Here is a 23,835-nt window from a genome sequence, read left to right as displayed (position 1 = left end):
TGAGGGGCAGCCTGAGGCCTGTGCACGGTTCAGACTTGAGAATAGAACTGAAAAGGTGGCTAGCTCTTGTGATGTCTCTACTCCCTGCCGATCTCCACAGCGGCCGGGTTCACCCATGGAGAATAACAAAGCCTTAGCCGGGGGGCAGATGGTCCGGGAGTCCTGTGAAGTCTTAACTCCCATCTGAGAGTCTGAATCAGCGGGTCTTGGACGTGGTGGCCCAAGTCTCTGAGTCACTGTGGCATTGTTGCTTGTCTCCCCCCCCCCCCCCCAACCCTCACCTTTGCCCTTGCGCTGCACGTTCGCCTGGAAGCTCCACTTCCCACCGGCTGCTCTTAACACCAGCATTAGGCACGCGGGCTCCCCCGTCCCAGGTGGGGCAGTGGAAGCAGCAAAACTGAGCCCTAAAGACTCGTTTCATTCCACTGGGCCACAGCTCTCCTTGTCTTTGCAGCATCACTTTTACTTTGCTGCTACGGCACAAAGCCGCAGCGGGTGCCGCTCGGTGCTCTTGGGCCTCCAGCCAGCTATTCCGAGCGCTCAGTCCGTTCCACCGACACGCTCCAACCATCCCTTGTGGGGAACCCTCTTTAACCTCGGACTGCACGTTGGAAGCTGCAGGTGTATTTCTGCCGTCAGCTGTTATGTAAAATCTGCGGAACGTTCGGGCAGAATCATACGTCCCCTCTCATCTCTCCTTCCCTGGTATTTGAGTTAACCAGTTTGTTACAGTTATAACATGGTCGCTGCAAGAGGGGGAGGGGGGGAATATACTGGCATCTGCTTGCCCACGGGGCAAGTAATAGGAGCAAACGGCTTGTCACGTCACGCTTGACGCTTGCCCAGCGGGAAGGGTCGTTACTGTTGGCATGTTGCTGCACGCTTTGCAAAGTAGGAGCTCTTACGGCAGAGGTGGGCAAACTACGGCCCGCGGGCCACATCCGGCCCACGGGACCGTCCTGCCCAGCCCCTGAGCTCCTGGCCGGGGAGGCTAGCCCCCAGCCCCTCCCCCGCTGTTCCCCCTGCCCCATAGTTGTGCCACCATGCGGGCAGCACGGCCTGCACCGGCCCACCTCCCAGGCTTTCCAATAAGCCCGTCCTGCCGCTCCGAACAGCATGGTAAGGGGGCGGGGGGAGGGGGGACTTGGATAAGGGGCAGGAGGTCCCAGGGGATGGTTGGATGGGGTGGAGGCAGTCAGGAGACATGGAGCAGGGGGGTTGGATAGGGGGTGGGGTCCTGGGGGGGCAGTCAGGGGACAAGGAGTGCGGGGAGGTTGGATGGGTCAGGGGTCCCGGAGGGCCTGTCAGGGGGCGGGGTGTGGATAGGGGTCAGGGCAGTCAGGGGACAGGGAGCGGGGGAGGGTGGATGGGGGCTGGGGGTCTCCGGAGGGGGTGGTCAGGGGACAAGGAACAGGGGGGTTGGATGGGGCAGTTGTCCTGAGGGTGGCAGTCAGGGGGTGGGGGCCAGGCTGTTTGGGGAGGCACAGCCTTCCCTACCCAGCCCTCCATACCGTTTCGCAACCCCGATGTGGCCCTCGGGCCAAAAAGTTTGCCCACCCCCTCCTAGGGGGTGTGAGATGCTGTGCTAGACAACAGATGTAAGAGGAGCCCTGAAGTGGCTGGAGATAAATGCGCTGAGGTCGTCCCTAGGGTGATGGTAAGTGGCGGGGGGGGGAATAAAATATTTACTAATTCATCTTCTGCTTTTCTTAATTCAGCTACACATTCGAGCTCCTGTCATAGAGCTGGGGAAAGGCCGTGCAGTTCCTCAAACCGTCACGCTCAGTGGCTCAGGAAGAGATGAGTAATTTAAAAAAATCAAAATCCTCCTTTTACTTAAACCCTTCGTCTCCTACCTCCAACACACTGCGCTATGGCTTGCTGCTGTCAGGTGGCCCCTGTCTTTTCCCTCTTGTCAGGTGTGGGGTTTTCTCATACTTGTAAGGCTCTAGTCTACTCAGGGAAGAGACTATTGGCACCCCTCCGTGCCCTCGGTCTGCCCTCTGTGTACACTAGAATCACACCTGTACGGTCCTTCCAGACATCCCTTGTGCTCCTGTTAGCAGGGCAATTCTCCCACTGCAGGATTTTATTCCAGCTCGTCCATTACGTCCTGGCCCCCGCCTCTAGTGGAACTGGACTCCGTGGGCTGGCTCCTGCTCCCCCCAGCTCTGTGGCAGTGGGGGTTGTGTCGTGCAGGGAATAAAACCGCTCTGGAGCCCTTTGATGCGTTCAGCTCAGGAAAGGAGTGTGATGCAATTACTTTACCTCTGGGATACCTCAGCACACGTGCTCTGGCCTTTGGAGTTAGAAGTCAGGTGCTTTCTCATTCTTAACTGGGAATTTGTTTGAATAGCCTATCAAGTCTCTTTGTTTTTGGTGCCACCCAGGGGCAGCCATGTGCACTCCAATAAATATAAGCCCCAAACAAATGCCTCCAGAAAAGAAACCTCTGACTTTAAATGATTGCAATATAAAAACCCTTTACTCACCCCTTTTGTGTCTACCATTTAGTTGGCTGTCATCCAGTACTGAATAAAATGAGCTGAAGGAATCGCTGTGTGTATCTGGAAGTTAAAAGAACTAGGAGCAATAAGCAACATAAGGTTGTAGAGAACCATTAATGCCAGACCCCCGGAGCACGCTTTTGCTTATAGAATTTCAAAACGTGGGGTAAGGAATGGAGGCGAGGTGAGGTCCAGAATTTAGGAAAGTCTTTGTCATTAGCTCCTGAAAAAATCATTCAAATTGGACTTTCTTGTGGATTGAAAAGCAAGGGAAATGAAGGCAAATGCTGACCAGCAATGTACTATATGGAGATTGGGTCGAGGGGTCAGTTGCAGGAATCTGAAATGGGCTGAAGCCAACTGCATCTTCCTCCTCTTCCCACAATTCTTCTGCCGAGAAAAACCTCACCCTGCTTTTCATTACCTGTGAACGGTGATCTGGCCTGCTATGATGCAGCAGACCCATATGTAACCAATGTACATTCATCTTTAAAGTCAAATTTTTATTACAACCCAATAATAGCAAAAATGTCGTAGGAGGATGAAAAGAACCAGAGCAATGACTACATGGAGAGTTGACCTTTTAAATAACCTTGAGCGCTTTGATATTCACAGCAGAGCAGGAAAACAAAAATGTAAACAAAACCCCCTCATTTCCCATTTGCTTTTAAACAGTGCCGTAGAGGTTTTATTGAGCGGTGAGCATTGAAAGTGAAATTAAACTGCTAGCCTCCAAATGCCATTGTGCTGCTCCCAGCTCCTGTCTTTCCAGTCCTGCTGCACTGTCCACACACCATCTCTTCGAGATAAAGTACACTTCGAATATAACTTAACAATGAAAAAGTACATTTCAAATGGGTTTCCAAGTGGTTTATGTGAGAGCATCCAGTTGCTTCACTTCTCCAGAGAGGAAGAGTCAAAACAAGAGCTGGTTGAAAAATATAGGGACTCATTTCTGCAATTTTTTTAACATAATGAAAAATTCTTGTCTGAATTCGTTGCAGATTTAACCTGAATTTTCGCCAGATTGATTTGAACCCATTTTTCAAAAAAAAAATTTTTTTTATTTTTATTTTTTTGCCCCTGTGAGGGGGAAGGAAAAGTACCAGGAATAAAATGCAAAAAACGAACATTAGAAAAATATTTTTCATTTTCATTCCATCTGAATTGCAATGAAAACGTTTCTTTTTTCATAAGGAGCCACGCTAGTGCCAGGATATCAGAGAGACAAGGTGGGGGAGGAATATCTCTCATTGACCAACTTCTGTTGGTGCGAGAGACAAGCATTCGAGCCCTACAGAGCTTTTTTTCGGTCTGGAAATGGACTCAGAGTGCCGCAGCTAAATACAAGGTGGGACAGACTGTTTAGCATAAGTAGCTAACACATTTCAAGGCACCATTCAAGGTGAAGTGGCCCATTAATACCTCTCGGGTCACAGAGGGGGAAAGAAAGATGCGGAGTAGGAGGGGGTTAATGGGTTACAGATTGCTGTAGTAAGCCATAAATCCAGTGTGTCTGTTCAGAGTAATGAATTTAAGCTCCCAGGCTCATCTTTTGAAGGTGCTGTGCACGTTTCCTTTGAGGATGAGGACTGAGGGGTTGGATTCAGAGTGATCACTTTGGGAAAATGTTCACCCATGGGTGACAGGGTGTTTGTGTCTTTCATCATTTTTTTGTGAGAGTTCATTTCAGAGCGTAGTGATTGTCTGTCTGGTTTCACCCACATAGTTGTTACTGGGGCATCTGTTGCACTGGATGAGGTACATTGCAATCGGCATGAGCAGGACCCATGGATCTTGAAAGGGGTGTTGTGGGGGGTGTTGATCATTGTAGCAGCAGAGATGTGTCTGCAGGTTTTGCATCTGTTCTGGCAGGGTCTGGTGCCGTTTGGAATTGGCATGTCCTTTAATCGGAACCTGAATCACAGGAGTCCCAGTCCTGTGCCCCGCGGTCCATGCTCTGGACTGAGCTGCCTCTCTGGAACACGTACAATCCCCATCTGTAGCTCCCAACGTATTCCAAATAGTGAATCTTTACTATCCAGTCCTCACATTGACAGGTTGGGTTGTGCTTACAAGCAAAGGGCAACATCTGGCCTTCCCAGGCATGTCTTTGGATCTTACTGAGGGGGAGATGAATGTTAAAAACTTAAAACTACTCCCTTGAAGTCAAAATACAATTTTAAACCGAATGTGTAAATCCTGCCGCTTTGGTTGCAGTTTGGAAGACAGCCCGTTCAGTCACTGCACCCCTTTGTGTTTTCAAACCTCCTTCCACTCAGGCCGGTCTCCGTCTCCTGCCCTCCCGGATGGATCAACAGTTTAAAGAAGAGATGACTCGAGATGTTAATGGCCATTCTCTCTCAGCGGCATGAAGTGGAGTGTGTGAGCGCGTGAGAGAAGAGGGTAGGATGGGGGGGGGGGGATGTGGGGGCTCCCATTATTATACCAAAAAAATAAAAACCAGCAGGATCTTATTAAAGGGGAAAAGGCAAAATACCACATTTATTGTGAATACAGAAAGAATCATAGTAAGCAGTTAGTTACAGCTATAACATTCCATTCAATTTCATATTTATTCATTCACACACACACACACACACACACACACACACGTACGTTCTGCAAGGTTGTTATCATAGTTCCCAGCCTTAGAGTTGCTCGTGCCAAGCCACCGGCCAGGTGGCCTGGACATGAGGAGGGAGCAGGGCCTTGTCAGATGCTCATCTGATGCTCCTGGAAGTTGGTTTGCAGAATCAGACCCCAAAGTTGTCACTTTCTAGAGTCCATTTTTATAGGAATTTCTTCCTATGCCAGTCTATGGGAGTTGCTTCATCATGCTGTTGCTGAATCAATCAGCAGATTCACATTCCTGAGGGCTCCGTGCTGCCAGATGTTATCTTGTTCTTTGGTTCTCCCATTCTTGAGGCTGTTGGGTGGATTCCAGTCTGCCCTCCGGGGGTCCTCTGGTTATTTCCACTTGACGCTTTCTTCAGCCGAAGGACACTGGATTCTTAGGCTGGCACCTCCCTGATCATTCAGTTATTATCCACACCAAGCATCCATCCACATACATCCTCTATCTCTATTTTAATCACAATTGTTAATACAACAAAAGGGCAGGGAGTCTCTGGGTGCTGTTTCTGTTGTTACAGAGTATTGCTTTGAGTCTCTCTCTGTGTGAGTTGTTGTTACAAAGAATTGCTTTGAGAGCAGACTCTGTCTTAGAATGTACTAACACAATTAGCAGCTTGCAAGTTTCACACATAGAGGGAGAGAAACAGTACCAAAAACCAAGAGACCTCTTAATTAGTAATACCCTGGAATTTAAACTATGGGGAATCAAACTCATTTGTGATTTTAATACTTCTTTAATATGATCCAACACCATCATGCTCTGCTGCTGTTCGTGGAACATCAGACTACTTGTTCATCAACTGCTGTTCCTCCTAAATAGGCAGGACCATGTGCAGGAGAATGATTGGTGCCACACGATAACTATTGGTGACTGCAGACCTCAAACTCTGGATCTCTCGGACAACGGGTGATCTTCTGATGTTCATAAAGCATTCGCTCGTAGCCGATTACATTGTGTATCATATTGAGTCTTCACGCCCCAAATGAGATGTCAATTGGAAAAAGTAATTCTCTGTGTGTGCTTTTCTGTACAGACTTGTGGTGGTGAAGGAGTTCCAGCTTTGCAATGAGTCTAACCAGATCCTTGACCTATAGAAGTCAGATGCAAGGTCCAAAAAGAAAAGCAACCGAGAGCAGCCCTATATTATAGCTGGGTTTAACAAACCTCAGGTTATTGAAAGCAAGGCCGATGCTGCCAACACATGGATCAATAGTACTGAAATCAGCTGAGTTTGCTACAGTCAGGGAAACAATTTAAAATAGAACATTTCAGTGTAATTATTCATTCTCTTCCTTTCCCCACGTGCTGCTCAAGGCAGCAGCCTTGTGACTTCTGTTCTCCAGGCCAGTATAAACTGGGTGCACTGTAACAGAGGGGTACAGCTGATTGCTACTTGAAGAGCCAGTGGTATCTGAGAGCTGCTGGTGTGATGGGGTGGGCCATGCTAGTCTCATGCGAATGGTCTTGTTATTGCAGAGGAGGAACTCGGAAGGTGATGGCATACCAGGGCGTGGCAGTAGGCTGCAAAGGGCAAAGTGTTCTGAAACCATGTTTCATCTTGATCTTCCTACAGAGATTGGTGTTTATCTGCAGTAGCATCTAGGAGCCCTAATCATGGCCTAAGACTCTGTTCCTGTAGGTGATGCATGAACACAGAACTAACGGATTGTCCCTGGCCTCAGGTACAGTGTGTGCTTGAGGGCCCACATGTCACTGGATGAGGCTGTGCAATGGGTATGTTACATGCTAACACCTTGAGCAAGGTATATAGTGTAGGCTGCCCCTTGCTGGATGGGAAATACACCATGTTCTTGCTTTCTCTTGGTGTGCATTCTCTTTGCACCAGGGAAGGGCTTCTGCAGAGCCCTGATATGTTGCTTGGTACCTCAGTGAATAGCAGAGATGAACTGGAGCGGGTAAGTGCAGGGGCTGGAGCGGCAAAATTTGGATCTAGATTCTGATCTCTGCGGGGTGGGGGATTTTAGGTCTGGGCTCTGGTTGCCAGTTGTTGCTAGTGAACATTACTGTTACATGTTTGTAACACCTTGGGACCCCAATCACAGACCAGGACCCCAGTGTGCAAGGTGCTGTACAAACACAACAAAAAAGCCTCTGTTCCAGGGAGTTTACAATCGATGGGCACGTCTACGCTGCACGCGTCTTTCTGCGGCCCATAGGGTATGTCTGCCAGGTGTATAAACAGTCGTGTAGACGGCGAAGCAGGCTTAGGCAAGTATAGCAAAGACGCCTGCGTGGGGTGGGTACGTACCTGAGAACGCCCTCTCCAGGGCTCTATTCGCACAAGCTGCGCCTCTCTGTTTACGTGGCTATTTTAGCTGTGTACTGTCCCGCTGCCTCGCCCGGCCTGCGCCTTTCCTTGCAGGAGGAAAGGAGCCTGTCACTGACTCGTCTAGCCACCCGCCGCGGTGTGGACGCAGCTCGCTTTTCTCTGTGGCGGGTGGCTACACACCGTCCCCAGAGGCGTCCAGCGGGAGTATCCCCGACGCGCTGTTTGTTTTCGGGAGGCAGAGCTGTCGTCACGCTGCAGAGCCCAAGCAGGGATCTCGTGTCCCCTGGCCTGTCTCCGTTCCTGCAGCACGGGTGTGGCGCTCCATCGGGAGCGGAGAGGATGCCATGGCCTGATAGGCACATGCAGTTCTCCCTCCCTTGCTCTCCCAGCCTGTCTGACCCCCCGAACCATCAGGCTGAGCTACGCTGCCCTTTCAGGAGACCCGGGGAGCCTGTCTACACTAAACTTGATAGAAGTCAATGTCCCAAAGGGCCCAGGTCCTTTATCTGCAGAAATCTTCCCTGCTAAGATGAGCCAATAACAAGGATAACAATAATCATAACTGGCATGACCCACGTGTTACAGCTCCATTAGGACACCAGGGGGAGCTGGGCCTTAATTTTTCTGGGGCAGGCTCAGTGTGCCCCTGTAGCTGTGGTCTGATCTTGCGACTGGCTTTGTGCAGCGGTGACCTGAGGCTGCTGTTAAACAGTAGCATCTTGTTTATCCAAGCTGCGGGGACAACCCTACGGACCAGCCTGCATGGTAAAGCCCGTCGGCAGCTTGCTGGGTGAGGACTGTTTCTACCAGCTCTGCTCTAGCTCGAGCAGAAGTTGTGGGCTCGATGCAGAAATTCTTGGGTGAAGTCCTGTGGCCTGGCTTATGCAGGAGGGCAGATGAGATCATCATAACAGTCCCTTCTGGCCTTAAACCCCGTGGAAGCTGCAGCAGGCGTCTAAGGCCCTGCACCAACCCTGCTCTCTTCAGCGGCAGTCGACTCCAGTGCGGTCACTGGGCTTGCAGGGGCAGGGAGCAGTAAGTGAGAAATGATCAGCCATGCAGACCATGGAACAGCCATGGTTTTAGAAAGACAAAGAAAATTCTGTTAGATCTGGGGAGTGTTGGAGTGGGACAATATTTCACCAAAAATGACCCTTTTTTTAAAAAACGAGACCGTGTTTCACAAAAAAGCTTAGGAAATAAAAGGGGTTGAAATAAAAATCAAAATGCTTTCCACAGAAACTGTAAGTGTAAAGTTTAGACAGCGTGTTTTTCTTTTTAAAATTTTTGGGGTTTTTTTGTTTTGTATTCCCCACCAAAGCAGGGCTTTTGGGTTTGTTTCCAGGTGTGGTTTTGCATTGCCCGTTTCCATATCAGGACGCAGAAAATGTTTTGGTTTAAAAAATATTCTCTGGAAAAGATTCAGAAATGAAAGTTGGTTCGTTCTGAAACCAGAACAAAAGGCTTTCAACATTTCCGTGCCATTGGGCCGGTTTGTCGGACCCAGTGTTAGCGTGTCACTCCCATAATGCGCTGCAAAAGAGGGTACCTGGCTGCAACATGAAGGAAAGCCAAGAACTCAAGAGTTAATAAGCTCCTTTAGACTGTGTAAGGGCAAATGCCAGGTCTGAAGTCTCTGCACTTGTATCCCCTTCGCACTCACAGCAAACTTTTCTCTCCTGCTCCACTTTACAAGCTAAGTTAGCAGCTTCTCTGTCATCACTGCGTCAGGAGAAAATGCGGGGAGGGGGGGGATGAGGTGGGGAAGGCAGCTGTGCTGAGCTGGGCAAGGCCAGCCGGCAGGAATCTGTCGGCCTGTTTCCAGAGCTGCTTTCCGGAGCCTCTGGGTCTTGTCTGTCTGCTCTAATTGTTGCTTAAATAAGAGTTGTTCCCTGCATGGCCTTCTCTCAGGCAGGGGGGAACACGAAAGCCTTGTTAACGTGTGTTTAGCAAGTGTGTCTGGAACATGCAGCGTCTGGGGCCTGGCTGCTGGGCGTCCGGGGAGCAGTGGTACCAACACTTACATAAACAGCAGAGAGATGGGGGGGGAGGCTCTGCGTTTTGTTGTTTTCAGCCCCCCCGTTTCCTGTCAGGTGATGCCATATTGTCTGACTTATATTCAAGGAAGTCCTCCCAGTCTGCTGGGGCTGAGTGGGCTTCCCAGGCCTGTTGTGGTGGGGAACAGTGGGTGGGAAGAGCTCTGGTTTATGAGCAGAATAATTAGATCTGAAACAGTCAGTGTCAAAAACCTGAAAATAGTGAGGGAAGCCCCTGAGTCTGCAGCACAACGGGGGCAGACGAAGCAGTGCCGCCAGGGGACAGCTGCTAAGCGCTTTGGCCCAGACCCCCAAATGCTTTTCAGCACCTAACTTTCAGAGATGTAACTGGAAATCACCTTTGGTGCCTGGGCCATAGAGTGTCATGTGAAGGGACAGACTATCCTGGGGTGAGATTGGACCTTAACCGGAGCACAGAGCAAGCCAAAATCTTCAGCTAGAAACTCCAGGGCTAAGGATTGTACCAGCGCAATGCCACAGGGAAAGGAGAGAACTTGGTTTCTGTTGGTTGCAGCTGGGGTAGTCAATTCTTTTTCATCAAGGTCCAAATTTCTTGGTCAAGGTCCAGGCTCCAGAGAAAATAATTTAAAAAATTAACAATAATAAGTAAATAAAAAGGTTTTGGGGTCCATTCAAAAGCGTCTGGCGGTCCGGCTTTGGCCCACGGTCCCCCTATTGACTGCCCCTGGTTGCAGCTTTGGGGATTGGCCCTTGTGTTCACTTCAGGTTCCACTCATGGTCAGCGCTGTGGTAGACACACGCAGGGCCCTTCAGAGAGAAGCTCCCTATGCTGATGGAGGGACATGTCCGATTTCTTCCGACTGGGAGGGTAAGTCCCCTAGCTAGGAATCTTGGGTGTGTCATGCTGCCAGACAGACTGGATTCAGCGACAGGCCAGCATCAAGGAGCTTTTGCCGAGCTCTAAGCAGAGGCGAGCCAGCACTAGATCCATTGTCCCCCAAAATACGGGGTTGTTTGGCTTGCCCCATTAGGGAACATGGGCTAGTTCTCAAAGTTTAGAGCCGAACTCCTGGGGTTCTCGAGTGGCGTGAATTGAAGACTTTAATTGTCACTTAACTAGGCTTGAAAGGCAAGAGCTGTTGGCAGTGAAGGGAAGTGACTCTGGGAGTATGTCTGCACTGAGAAATTGTCGCTAAAAGCTGCGTGGTGTAGACAAGCCCTCGAAGAAAGACGAAAAGTTGAGGGGAGGAGAAGCCTGGGGGACTGGGAGGAACCAGAGACTTGGGAAAAGGTGCGAGATGGAGGGAGGAGAGTCATAAGATATGAGAGATAGGATTGCTCTCTATAAATATATCCGAGGGATAAATACCACAGAGGGAGAAGAATTATTTAAGCTCAGTACCAATGTGGACACAAGAACAAATGGATATAAACTGGCCATCAGGAAGTTTAGACTTGAAAATAGACAACGGTTTCTAACCATCAGAGGAGTGAAGTTCTGGAACAGCCCTCCAAGGGAAGCAGTGGGGGCAAAAGACATATCTGGCTTCAAGACAAAGCTTGATAAGTTTATGGAGGGGATGGTATGATGGGATAGCCTAATTTTGGCAATTGATTGATCTTCAACTATTAGCAGTAGACATGCCCAGTGACCTGTGACGGGATGTTAGATGGGGTGGGATCTGAGTTACTAGAGAGAATTCTTTCCTGGGTGTCTGGCTGGTGAGTCTTGCCCACATGCTCAGGGTTTAGCCGATCGCCATATTTGGGGTCGGGAAGGAATTTTCCCCCAGGGCAGATTGTCAGAGGCCCTGGGGGTTTTTCGCCTTTCTCTGCAGCGTGGGGCACGGGTCACTTGCTGGAGGATTCTCTGCACCTTGAAGTCTTTAAACCATGATTTGAGGACTTCAATAGCTCAGACATAGGTTAGGGGTTTGTTACAGGAGTGGGTGGGTGAGATTCCGTGGCCTGCGTTGTGCCGGAGGGCAGACGAGACCGTCACAATGGTCCCTTCTGACCTTAAAGTCTGTGATTCTATGATTGGTCCCCTCTGGCCTTTCGGAACTTTTCTGATCATCTTGTCCAGGGCCAGCTCAGGAAGCGGGTGCCTGGGCCAGCCAATAGAAAGGGGCGCACTCCGTCCGTCGTTGGGGCGGCACGTCTGGGTCTTCAGCGGCAATTCGGCGGCGGGCCCTTCAGTCCCTCTCTTCCTCTTCGGCGGCAGCTCAACCAGGCTTGGCTTTTTTTGTTTTTTTTTTCCCCTTTGCCGCTTGGGGCGGCAAAAAAGCTGGAGCTGGAGCTGTCTGCCGGCCTGCATGGAAAATTCAAATTCCCAGCCCCCACTGCCGACGTGGAGGAGACCAGCCGGAGACTGATGGACGGGAGAGGGGCCTGGAGGGGGCTAAAGCCAGTGCTGTTGGTCTGGGGCAGGAGGGGACTCCTGAGAGCTGCACAGCTATCCCAGTGCTGCAGGGGAGCATTTTGTCTTCTGGCCTGTGCCTCCAGCCATGAGCCAAACCTGGGTGGGGAAAGGGCCCCCCCTCCCTTACCGTTAGTGGGCACTGGTTTCCCCCCATTCAAACCTCTCCTGCCCTGGCGATAGCAGACTCTGCACTTGGGGGGAGGCCCAGGGAACAGATTGATGTGTCAGGAGGAGAGCTGAGGCAGCTCAGAGGCAGGGGTGCTGTTATGGGTGAGGAGGCCCCAGGATTCCTGCTGGGCGATGGGATGGCGTGGGCTGCCTCCAGTCTGACCACACGTGGACAGAACCCCTTAGCTGTCCGAGGTTGCCCCAAGGAGCTTGCCGTCTAGACGGAGAATGTGACCCACTCAGGGTCGCACGGCAGGTCCGTGTCAGAGCTGGGAGTTCCACCCAGGTCTCCTGGCTCCCAGTCCAGTGCTCCAGCCACTTGGCTGCACTGCCTCCCAGTTAACTCACTGAGCAGGTTTAAGGCTGGGCTGGCAGGGAACACAATCCAGCTGTGAAATCGTGGGACGTAATGTATGAATTAGCAGCAAATTAAGGATTTTAGAGTTGTCTTTTTCCAGCCCCGCCCTGCTACCCATGAGCAATAATCAGGGTATCGAACAGCAGAGTTGGCAAGTAGCCGTGGAAGTGCAAAGTTGTTGTGCTCCCACTTTGACTTCCCGGTTGAGATGTTTCCCTCTTTGCAATCCAGCTGGAAAAGCAGAGCTGGAAACCTTCTGTTCTTCCAGTGCTCTGTCTCTTGTGTCGCTGCGTCTGCGTCCTGCCGTGTGCAGTGAGGGGCAGGGGGTGTTGACAACTACTCACAAGAACCTCAATCGAGAAACTGCCAACAGCCAAGATTCCTGACTGACTGAGGAAACGGTTGTTTAGCTTGAGTTCAAATCAAACACATTTGATCTTTCTTTTTTTTTTTTCCTTGCTTAGGAATGGTCAGGTGGGATCAGCGGGTAGAGACTGTTAGGGTCCAACTTTGTTATTAGACAGACAATTAGGTGAAACTAGAGCGTGGCCTCCGAGCATCCCACCTTGGGTGTGATGGGCTTGGCTGGGGCTCTCCCTGAGACAACCTAGGTGCGCTGGGGGCAATGCAGTAGGTACTTCCCCTGTCACTGGTCCTGAATTAAGGTCCCAGTGTGATGGGAGGGATTCTGTGATGCCTAAAGTGCTGCTCTGCCTGATTTGGAGCAGGAGCTTGAACCTGGGTCTCCCACATCCCAGGGGACTGTCTTTACCACCAGGCTCTTGTCTATTCGGGGGTCTCTGCCTGAACAATTTGGAAAGGTCTCAGTTTTGTCCCAATGTGGAACAGGAAATTTTTTTGAAATCTTGAATGTTTTTGTTGGATGTGAGCCATTTCCTACCCAGCTCCAGCATAACCCCTCGATCCTGAGCACAGTGGCTGTGAGAACCTCCTCTGACACCCTCTGTAAGGTAAGGGAGGTCCTGGCTGCATTCAAACTGTGTAATTGTGATTCTAGTCTGCTGAACTAAAGCATTTCCTGGAGTTTCGGCTAAATGCGCTATTTTCACTGTGTGTTGGTCTGCTGGGCTCTTGAAAGGCTGTTGCCGTCTATCCTAGAGATGGATGCATTTCACTGGCAGAAACTTTTTCATGTGTGTACACCTGTATGGGTTAAACTGATGTATAATTCTGCAAAACCCTGGCCTCCCAAATTCACACCTCCGAACAAAGTCCCTGGGAGTCCTACATGTGCTGTGGAGGGCAGATTTTGACCTCCGGTTTGTAACCTGTATGTAGAGTTTGAGTGCTTGGAGATGTTCGCACCACAAGTGCGGTACAACTGTCATTCACTTCTGATATTAATGAGCAGAACCTCCTGGAGGCAGAAGTCACTGCACGACTTCCAGCCAAGTCCCCCACACTGCACATCCTCAGTCTACAGGAACCCGGGGAAGCTGAAGCAGCGTGAAGGAGGAGCAGGTTGAGATGCTATTGGGAGTTTTCCTGATTTCTGGTCACTTCTCGGATAAGAAGTAGCCCCCTATGGTGGGATTGTGGCAGGCTTGGGGTATTGCCCACCCAGTGGCTTTTCTTCTGAGAAAATGCAAGAAAACCAAGAAAGCTGTTTGAACTGAAACACAAAACACACATCGTGTGCTTCACTTTGTAAGCATGTTTAATCCTTACACACGACAAAGGGAAAGGCTCACACACGTCCAATAGGAAATGCGGACAAGAACTAAGTCCCCAGTTTATTAACTCATTACTCCTTCCACTCCAGCTACCTGCCCTTAGCTGTGAACACACTTTTACCAGCATGTTTGCTTTTTAGCATGAACCCTAGTCTGTAATTTCCAATACTAAAGGCATTTGAATGATGCTCAGAGGCCTGCAAAGGAGCACAGGGCTTTTAAAAATTGACAACGTGCTGAATTTGACTGTTCTGTCTTAGTAAAAAACTGGAAGTAAAATCTCACATTTTTGTGCAACTCATTCTTCTTTGAAAATATAGATCTGAAGTAGAAATCTGGATCTTCGGTGTTGAAATGCTAGACGAAGAGGATTATGTTCCATCACCGACAGCCTCTGTTTCCTGTTCTGGTTTCTGTCTTGGGTCAGTCATTTTGGCTAAGTAGTTGGAATTATTCCATAGTTTTTCTAAATCGTACTTTGCTTCTATCCTCGGGCGGTTCCAGTTCTTCGTAACTGAGATCAAACCAGCCTGCTACTGAGACGGTGACAGTAGCTTCATCAGTCTGTAATCTATGAAGGCCCTCTGAAATCTCCTTCAATTCGTTTTATATGCCGAGTGACTCTCTAGAGTCGTGTGTTGTATACAAAGCGTGCTATGTGTGATCAAAGTCCTGCTCAAGGCTCATCGCAAATTTCAACAACCTTGTGGCTAAAACTGTGGAGCAAACTTCCTGAGAGTGCTGCCCATGAATGGGAGAGTGCCGTAATCGCTTATTTAAATTGCCCCTCTCTCCAATCAGGTTGCACCCAGGTCTTGTGCTGCGGCTCCTGGCACTGGCAGATTCTCACTGAAGTGTTGGTGCAAAGGGAGGAGCGCTCCAGAGGGAGGGCTGGGGCTGGTGCTGCAGCTGGGGTAGTAATGTGGCCAGGTGGAGTGTGCCTGGGGGTACATCTGCACTGCACACCAAGCCTCGGTTCTGATTCAGGTTTGAGGCCAAGCCCCCTTTCCATCCACACACAAATCGGTCTGATTCGGGTCAGCCAGTGCTCTGGACCTAGGGCCCTTTTGGGCGGGGTGGGACAGAGCCCGAATCCCGCTGTGACTTTTGCAGTGCGGACGCAGCTCGCGGCGCAGACCCGAGTCAGAAAGGCTGCGTAGTGCAGTGTGGACATGTTAGTGCGCCGGTGGGACCCAGGCCCAGCGATTGTAAGTGCAGGTTTATGATGCAGTGCGGGTGCTCAAGCCTGGGCTTGGAAACATCGAATCTACAAGCCTGAGTCCCACAGACCCAGGTTGACAGTGGTGTGTGGACGTACCCTTAGTGACCCCTTGCTTCTGCATGCGTGCCTCTGGGCCGCTGGCGGCCCTGCCTCTGGGGCCGTGGGTGGCTGGCGGCCCTGCCTCTGGGGCTGCTCTGCTGTACGCTAGGGACCCAGCCTGGCGCACAGCCAGCCCAGCACCAGTATGTCTTGTGTGCCCCTAAGCCCAGTCTGCAGAGGATGTGAATGTGTTACGTGTGAGTCTGTCTCTTTGGGCACATCTGCACTTCAATACAAAACCCGCGGCACTGAGTCTCAGAGCCCGAGGCCGCTGACTCAGGCTCCGAGGGCTGGGGCCATGGGGCTAAACTAACAGCGTAGACTGTCAGGCTCGGGCTGGTTCCCAGGCTCTGAGACCCTTCCCCCTCACTGGGTCTCAGAACCCACGCTCCAGCCCGAGCCCAAACGTCTGCACTGCAATCAGATAGCCCTGCATCCCGAGTCCCGTGAGCCTGATTCAGCTGACTTGAGCCAGCTGCAGATTCTTTACTGTAGTGTAGACCTACGCTTGGCGTCTCCACAGCCTGGCCCATGATTTTAGCTCTGAAGGACATTGATTCAGTCCTAACTATTGGACAAAGATGGTGGTCATCACAGAAAGGCCACTTCTGCCTTCCCTTATGGAGCTGCACTGTGCCGTGTGTTGGTGAGAAGCTGGGGCTACAGGGATCCCCTAGGGCAGTTAGCCTTCTGTCTGTGGAGAGCCCTGGCGAGGTATGTCTGGTTAATACCGTGTAGAAAGTGGATGAGTTCACAAAAGGGCAGACTGGATGCTTTCAGATACGGTCTCCCAGCTGCAGCCAGGCTCTGCAGTCCAGCCGGAATCCATTTCTGACTGATCCTGTTTATAGAATTCCTGTGCCGGGCCCGTTGCTTCACTTGAGTCTCCACAGAGAGCAGCCTCCTGTCCGATGGTGGCCGGTTGCCAGTTTTCAAGAGATATTAATGGAATGTTTGAATCAGGTTTGCAGGGGGCGTTTGGGAGTAGAAAGGCAGTAAATCAAACCAGGCCAGCCGGCACAGAGCTGAGAGAGGAACAGGCACAGATAAAGATTGAAAACAAACCCACCAATATCTAATAACTAAATAGGCAATTGCTTCTAGGTTGGTTTGGTTTTTACAGTTTAAAAGGTTTATTTCAAGTCCGTGCAATTCTGCTAGTATTAAGTATGGGACTTTGAGAACATCAGAGCTCTCCAATAGTGGGTCCCACTGGCCAGCAATGGGCTTCGGGCTTTGTTGTTTTAAACACCCACACACACTGAAAATTCTTCTCGGGAAGATAAATGAGGCTAATTTCTTGGACGGGGAGGAAAGAATGCACCGCTCACATAGTGGGGGAGGGGTCTTGCGGCACCATCAGGGACTTGTGGAAACTCCCTGAAGCTGGAGATGCTGTTTGGGAATATGGGAGACGAAATTACACTGTCCTGGGTATTTACTGATAAAAGGTAACCAGGCCAACCTGGTTTAGACTGCGTGCGCCCCGGTCACGTCTTCAAGCACCCGAACAGAGGCTTGGTGCTTCATGAGGCGTAAGATACTGTACGGAGTGACTGAGCGCTAAAATACCATTTTAGGCCCCAGGCCTGTGGCAGGCACGCAGGCGCTGTTGCTCCGTTACACTGACTCTTTTAAATCCTTATTGTAGAAATGTTTCATACAGTATCGCATTCCCAGGTACTAGCTGAGGGAAAGCACTGCACATTTAAGTAGACCCTGAATGACTGAAGTGGTTTTATAGACATTTGAGATGTGCTGGGACATTTATTTGCATCTTTTTAGCGTGCCCAATATGGGAAGCGCTGTCCAGACGCACAGGATGACGTTCTGTATCCCTAGGAAAGCCTGTGTTAATCTGATTAATTCTAAACTACAGAGACTAGAGCTTGAGATATATATATAGGAATGCTCCTACTCAGGGCATCTCAAAGCATTGTGCAAAGTGACATCACAGGCTGATGGTGAAGTCACTACATTTAACAGCAACTCACACAGACAAGGACATGAGAACCTTTTTGTAAGTAGGAAATACCGACCCAAAAGTGGGATCTTCAGCTTTCACCTGGATGCCAGCGAGAAACCAGCAAAAGGGACTTAGGTTTTGTCTGGTGTGAAGGATAGTGCTGTTCGGAGCAGTCTTTCTCTCCACTCATGCGCTGCCACGTTAATACAGATTAACAGCCTGAGCCCTGGCACAGAACTCGATAACCTGATCTTTTCACCCCTCAGGAATGCTACCGTCCTGTTAGAATCCTGTTACCACAGCCTTTGTGGTAATTAGTTTTGCAATGCCAATAGCAAGATGTAAACCGTGTTTGTCAATAGTTTATTCATTTACAAAATCTTGGCACATTCCTGCAACTAAATCCATTGTTCGCTTTTTATAAACAGATTACAGAAAAAATGCTGAAACATCTGATCCATGTCCAGAAAATGATTTGTCCAGTATCTCTGCCAAATGCCAAGCACACCAGGCGAGTGTGATCCAAAGTAATTTGTCAGAAATAGCATGTGGCATGCCAGCAGTGTTGACATCAGTCTCTTCGCACCTGTCTGCACTTGCCAGCCCAGGTGGTACTGAGCAGCTGATTAATTCGCCGTGAGTGAAGACGTCAAGCAGGGTTTGGTTGTGAAGCACTGTAAAGGCACACTGCATCCCCTCAACCGCCCCTTCGTATGTTGCTATCCAGGTAGGGAACCAAAGCATTTTGCAGTCGCAGTTCCAGGGGTTGTGGGATAGAAAGACATATTTCAGCTTTGGCAGCTCTGCCAACAAGCGCTTGGGAAGGGAACTTAAATTGTTTTTGTTCAAGTGAAGGAATTGCAACTTCTTTAAATGGGAGAAGGCCGCGTGGGAAATGGATGAGATGTGGTTGTTGTTCAGATACAGCTTTCTCAGGTTAAGCAGGCGGTTGAAAGAGCAGTTGACTCTGGTGATTCTGTTGGCCTCCAGATGCATGGTCTTGAGCTGGATCAGACCATTGAAAAGCCGATTAGGCAAATCAGATATACGGTTGTGTCCTAAATCCAACACCCCCAGCCTGTTTAGCGTTGCGAAGGCATCGTTCTGAATCCTCCAGATCCGATTCTTCCGGAGGTTCAGCTCGTACAGGGCTTTCAGATCCCTCAGAGAATCTCGGCCTATGGCTTCGATGTGGTTTCTTTCCAAAGACAGTCTCGTGAGGCTGGACAGGCTTCTGAAGGCTTGCGGGATGTAACGCAGGTTATTGGATGTTAGGTCAAGGACCTGTAAAGAGAGCAAATACGAAAACACCAGTGGGTGGATTTCGAAGATATTGCAGCTAGATAAATCCAGGCTGATGAGGCTGGAGAGTCCCCTGAAAGTATTAGCATGCAGGTGTGTCAAGCGTGAATTCCAGCCGAGATCCAGCTCCTGTAAATTGCTGAGGGCACTAAAGGTTCCTGGGTACAGGAAGGTGAGGTTATTGCGATCCAGCCAGAGGCTGCGGAGGAAAGTCAGATTTCGGAAGGCGTTGGCAGTAAGAATCCTTAACAAATTGTTAGATAGGTTTAAAGAGACGACAGATGCTGCTAGTTCTGCAGGAAGAGTTGTCAGTCCGGCTTTGTTACAGTGTATGGTGTCGTCAGGAGAGCACTTGCAAACGTCAGGGCATGCGGACACATTCACACCGAGGCCAATCCTCGCTGCACAGGTAAACAGAGAAATAATAAGAAAGAACATGACCCATCAGAACCCCAACCCCACATCAAATGTTCTGCAGTTCCTAAAGAAAAGGTGGGAGAAAAGAGCACATACTTTCTGGAGAAGCGACTAGCAAACACTGCAAGAATAACTAGGCTGTGTTCTGAACACCAGTGAAATTAAATTAGGCAGCTTAAGTCGGTTGCAGCTCAGTGGGGATCAAGTTCTTAGGCAGACAAAAGCTGCTTAGGCATTTCTGTTTTGTAAAGAATACTTCTGGGAAATCAGAAAGTTCCTCAGCCATGCGCTGCTTTCAGATACGGGGCTGGTTTTTCTGCCCCTCTCTCTAATGGTAGGAGGGAACAACAAGCTTTGCTACAGAATCTGCTCTGCAAAACCTGCCATTTCCTAGTGCCTAGACATCTCTCAGAGCAGGGTGTTCTGTGCTCTCAGACCTGGCTTGGCAATCTCCCTGAAGTACCAGTTGTCAACTGGCAAAAGCTGAGGCCACTGCAGGCCTGGAGAAATGCGGATACAAATAGTGCTGCTGTGTCGGATCAGGGTTCGATGCAGACGGCCCCTGCGTGCAGCCACCCCACAGGCAGCTCCTTGTCAAACCGTCCTGCCACCTCCATGCACAGCACTTGTCCCAGGTGCTGCTGGGCCGCGCCCTGAATACACCTCTGGCCACGCGGCTGCATTACTGCATCGTACCGTACTGCAAGTGGGAAGGGATTGTCTGGGGAAGTAGATGCTGCTGCGGCAGTTCCAGGCCTGTGGAAGTGGGTCTGCGATTGGGAGAATGATCAGGGGCAGATCACCGAGCGTTCCCTCACGGTGTGACTGAGCTGGGAAGGCTCACCACAATGCTCTGACTGCAACCCCGACCTCCTTTCCTCGCTGGCATTGCAATGGGGTGCAGTGAAGAGACGCAGGGAAAGGCGGGGCGACCAGAACTGGCCTGGCACTGCTGTGCACTGTGGACAGTAGAGGAGTAGAGCCGCTGGGGAAATTTGTCATCCGCAAATGCAGATTAGGTGAAACCAAAACTTTGTGCCGCAACGTATCAGTTGCCTCCAAACCTTCCTCCGAGCTGGGCGCTCGCTCAGGCAGCCTCTCCTGCTGGAGCTGTTCCACTTGGTCTAAGGAATTAAACATTCCTTGGGGCAGACGGGGAGACCCCAGCCCAGGATGGCCAATAGCCCAGTGGTGAGGGCACTCCCTGGGGACGTGGGAGACCCAGCATCAAGTCCCTGCTCTGAATGCGGCAGACCGGGTGGATGCCCTAACCACTGGGCAATAGGGCATTCTGGGGTGGGGGGCACTCTGTTCTGGGTGCCCTGGCCATGATAACAGGAACTGCTTTAAAATAGCATCTGTGTCAACTGTTTGCTAATGTGGGGGGCCGCCATAGTAAGTGGGGAGCAGGCGAGACCCCCTGGGAATGAGCCAAGTGCTGCAGAAGGGGGTATCCTGCTTAACGAGACAGTTGAACTAAATGGTCTAATTCAACTCGACTTTTTCTTCTCGCCTTTCCCCTTCAAAGGCTCTCCTGTGGCTCCAGCCCCGGGGAAGGAAATGCATGGCGCTCATGCTGATACCAAACCAAAGGGGAACAAAACCACAGCCCATCTGCCCCAGAGGCCCGCAGACACTGGGTTCATGCTGTTGTACCCATCCAGTTCCCGGGCACCAGTGCCTGTGTACCGCGCTGTGCTGACCATCACGTTTCACTTCTCTCCGCCGTTTTCCTCAGCCTCAGTTTGACGCTGATTCAGCTGGCAGGCCAGCTTGTGTCCGAGTGATGGATGCTTTTGGCAGCCTGGAATGCACTCTAATGTGGAATGATCCTGACACAGTGACTGCCGGAGATAAGGCCTGAATGGTTGACTTTTCATTTGAGCAAAAACAGATGCATGCTTCTTGGGACTCTACTCTGGCACCAGTTCTCCAATGCCCAGCCCAGCCTCGCATCAGCTGTCCACAGTTTAGACTTTGCAATGAGCAACCTGGGAGTGGATCCCCCAGTGACTTCAGCTGGGCTCTGCATGGCCGTGTGAGTTCATTTCCATGACCTCACTGCAAGACTAGGGCTTAGGATGTAAGTTTACGCTCTATAGTGCAAAGGGACTATTCCTCCCTCTCCGTTCGGACGGCGCCTGTGGAGTGCTATTGGAATTAAAGCTCTGAGAATGACCAAGGTTTTGGTTCAGTGTCTGAACCGAAAAATGGTGGCCGGGATGGGGGCGGTGGGGAGGGAGAAACATTTCAGGGTGAACACCACATTTCTTTTGACCTGAAATAAGACATTTTGTTTCTGAGGGTTTTTAACTTTTTTACAATTTTAAAAATAAAATCGAAGTAAAATTTGAAATGAAGAATTGTTTCTAATTGAAAAGTTTGAAATGTTTCATTTAAAAATGGTTAAAACAAATCACTTGGACCTTTTGGATTTTTTTTCCATATTTTTTTACCAAAACAATTTGCGAAGTTGGACACAAATTCACTAAATATTTCAGTTGACCAGAATCTGCATTTTTCAGTTAAAAGAAGTTTTGTTTGAAATTTTGTCTCACTCTAATTGGAATGGTTTCAGAGTAGCAGCCATGTTACTCTGTATTCGCAAAAAGAACAGGAGGACTTGTGGCACCTTAGAGACTAACAAATTTATTTGAGCATAAGCTTTCGTGAGCTACAGCTTCCGATGAAGTGAGCTGTAGCTCACGAAAGCTTATGCTCAAATAAATTTGTTAGTCTCTAAGGTGCCACAAGTCCTCCTTTTCTTTTTTCTAATTGGAATGTAAATGGTAAATCATAACTATAGGGGGGAAGGAAAGAAATCTTTCAAGCAGCACATTGCCTTTACCCTAGTGCTACTCATCTCCAGTACATGAGAAGGTTTCAGGCAAGCAGCCAGGTCACGTTCTCACACCCTCTGGTTTTGATCCTGGAGCTAGAATGGAAAGGTGAATTTCAACTGTCCTTTAAAACCCCGAATGTGTTTCTGGCTCTTTTCCCTGTGAAGACTGCTGTGAAGATGTAACTTAAAGGAACAAGAAACTGGACTCCACTTCTGCAGAGAAGGCTGTTTAGGGTTTGGAGGATTCAAATCCCCCCCAGCCCCCATATGTTCACGTAAAAGGAGTGAGTTCACTTTGGGGGGATATCCCAATGGACTGTCACACGGACCCCTCTCCCCTGCAAGTCCTGAGACCAGCAATGTGCATTATGGTGGGGTCCTGGTGGATAGGAATTGGTCAGGTCAGGGGCCGTGGCAAAAGTGCTAGGCCTACACAAAAAGCCTAAGCAAAGATGCCAGCGAAAGACATGGGTATGGGCTGAGCCACACTTTAGGCCGAGTGTTCTGGCTCTTCCTGTAGTGGGTCTCCTCCTTCGAGGTCATGGGGTATGCTCGCTGCAGTCTTACAAAGCTGTTTGAGCCAGCCTGCAGCCTGAGCATCCCTGCGCGTTGGGGCCTGCTTGAACTCCAGAGCCAGACTCCAGTCCCTGTAATGGACTGAACGAGAACGTGGAATCCCGGCCGCGCTGCACTTTGTGGCACATCCGAAATCTGGATCCAGACCCACGTCTCGGGTTTGTGGTGTTGGCCCAGCTCCCACTATAGTGCTTGGGGAGGGGGACGGTCTCAGTTAGCATGACACAGCCTCCAATCTCAGAGGACCTCTGTGCCCACATCCCCCCCCCGGGAAGTTTCCAGTCCCCTCTTTCTCCCTCCGGTACAACACTTCGTAGGGAAACACTTGACTGCCGTCAGAAATAGCTGGTGTGCATTATAGCGCAGCCCCAGTCAGCGGCAGACCCCTTGCTGACTGATGTGCTTGGGGTGTGTGTGCGTGCGTGAGAGGGAGGGAGGGAGGGCCTGGTGCTACAGTGCAGACCCATTATCAGACTCCACCCGCCCCAGAGTGGAGAATTTATCTGAGTCTTGGTGAATATCTGAGAGGCCTCTGGGGACTGATTATCATATCTGGCAACTGATGGCTGGCAGTGAGAGATCTGATTGTTTAGCTTAAGACGCCAAGTTGACTAGACAACTGATCACAGCTGACATGGTAACAAAATAACTAGTGACACAATCTCTGCTGTTTAATTTTTAATAATTCCAGGTTTTTCTTCTTCCCTATACTGGAATTCACTAGTTTTAATCACGTCTTTTTAAAAGCACCTTTTCCCTCAGTGTCTCTGTTCCTTTATGCTTTTTTTCCCTTTGCCATTCATTTCTCTTTCTATTTTAAACCCCTTCTTGTCTCAGCTTTTCCTTTCTATATTCTCCAGATTTTGGTTTCCTTCCATTCCTCCCTCTTCCCTGCATCTCTCACAATGGTCCCGCTCCCGTTCGGCCTTGCCAGCGGTGTCTGGAAAGCAGCAGAAGATATACAATGCATGGTAGGCCTGAACTTAAGTGAGAACTGGATGAATCTCGTTACCATGCATTGTGGCGTTGCAGCAGCAGCAGATTCGAAGGCGCCCTCTTCATTTGATCCCTTTGTTTGCTGCAGCTTGTTTGTCTTTTTTCCCTTCAGAATTTAAACAGAGGAACAAAAGCCTCATAGGAACAACTCTTCTCTGGAAGCTTGGCTGGGATTGCAGCATTGGGTAATGGCCTCCACCTCCCAGCTGGAAACAACACCATTTGTGTAACTAGGAGGACATGTGGCACTTTTGCAGATGTCCCTCCTAGAGGCCAAATGCTGATTTCTCAGCCCCAAACCTGAAGGGTATGGCTCTGTG

The 23,835-nt window shown here is 50.0% G+C and overlaps 1 protein-coding gene across 1 annotated transcript; it reads right to left on the bottom strand.

Annotated features, from left to right (window-relative positions):
- Nucleotides 1–17,811: 17,811 nt before the first annotated feature.
- LOC122461850 (nyctalopin-like) lies at nt 17,812–20,241 on the bottom strand. The gene is made up of 2 exons (XM_043523061.1): nt 20,166–20,241; nt 17,812–19,085 (listed from the first exon to the last, which is right to left on the bottom strand). The coding sequence occupies exons 1-2, from the start codon at nt 20,239–20,241 to the stop codon at nt 17,812–17,814; spliced, it is 1,350 nt and encodes a 449-aa protein (XP_043378996.1).
- Nucleotides 20,242–23,835: the final 3,594 nt, after the last annotated feature.

Source organism: Chelonia mydas, chromosome 9, assembly GCF_015237465.2.
Source record: "Chelonia mydas isolate rCheMyd1 chromosome 9, rCheMyd1.pri.v2, whole genome shotgun sequence".
Taxonomy (NCBI): Eukaryota; Metazoa; Chordata; order Testudines; family Cheloniidae; genus Chelonia; species Chelonia mydas.
This window is presented reverse-complemented; position numbering and strand designations above follow the sequence as displayed.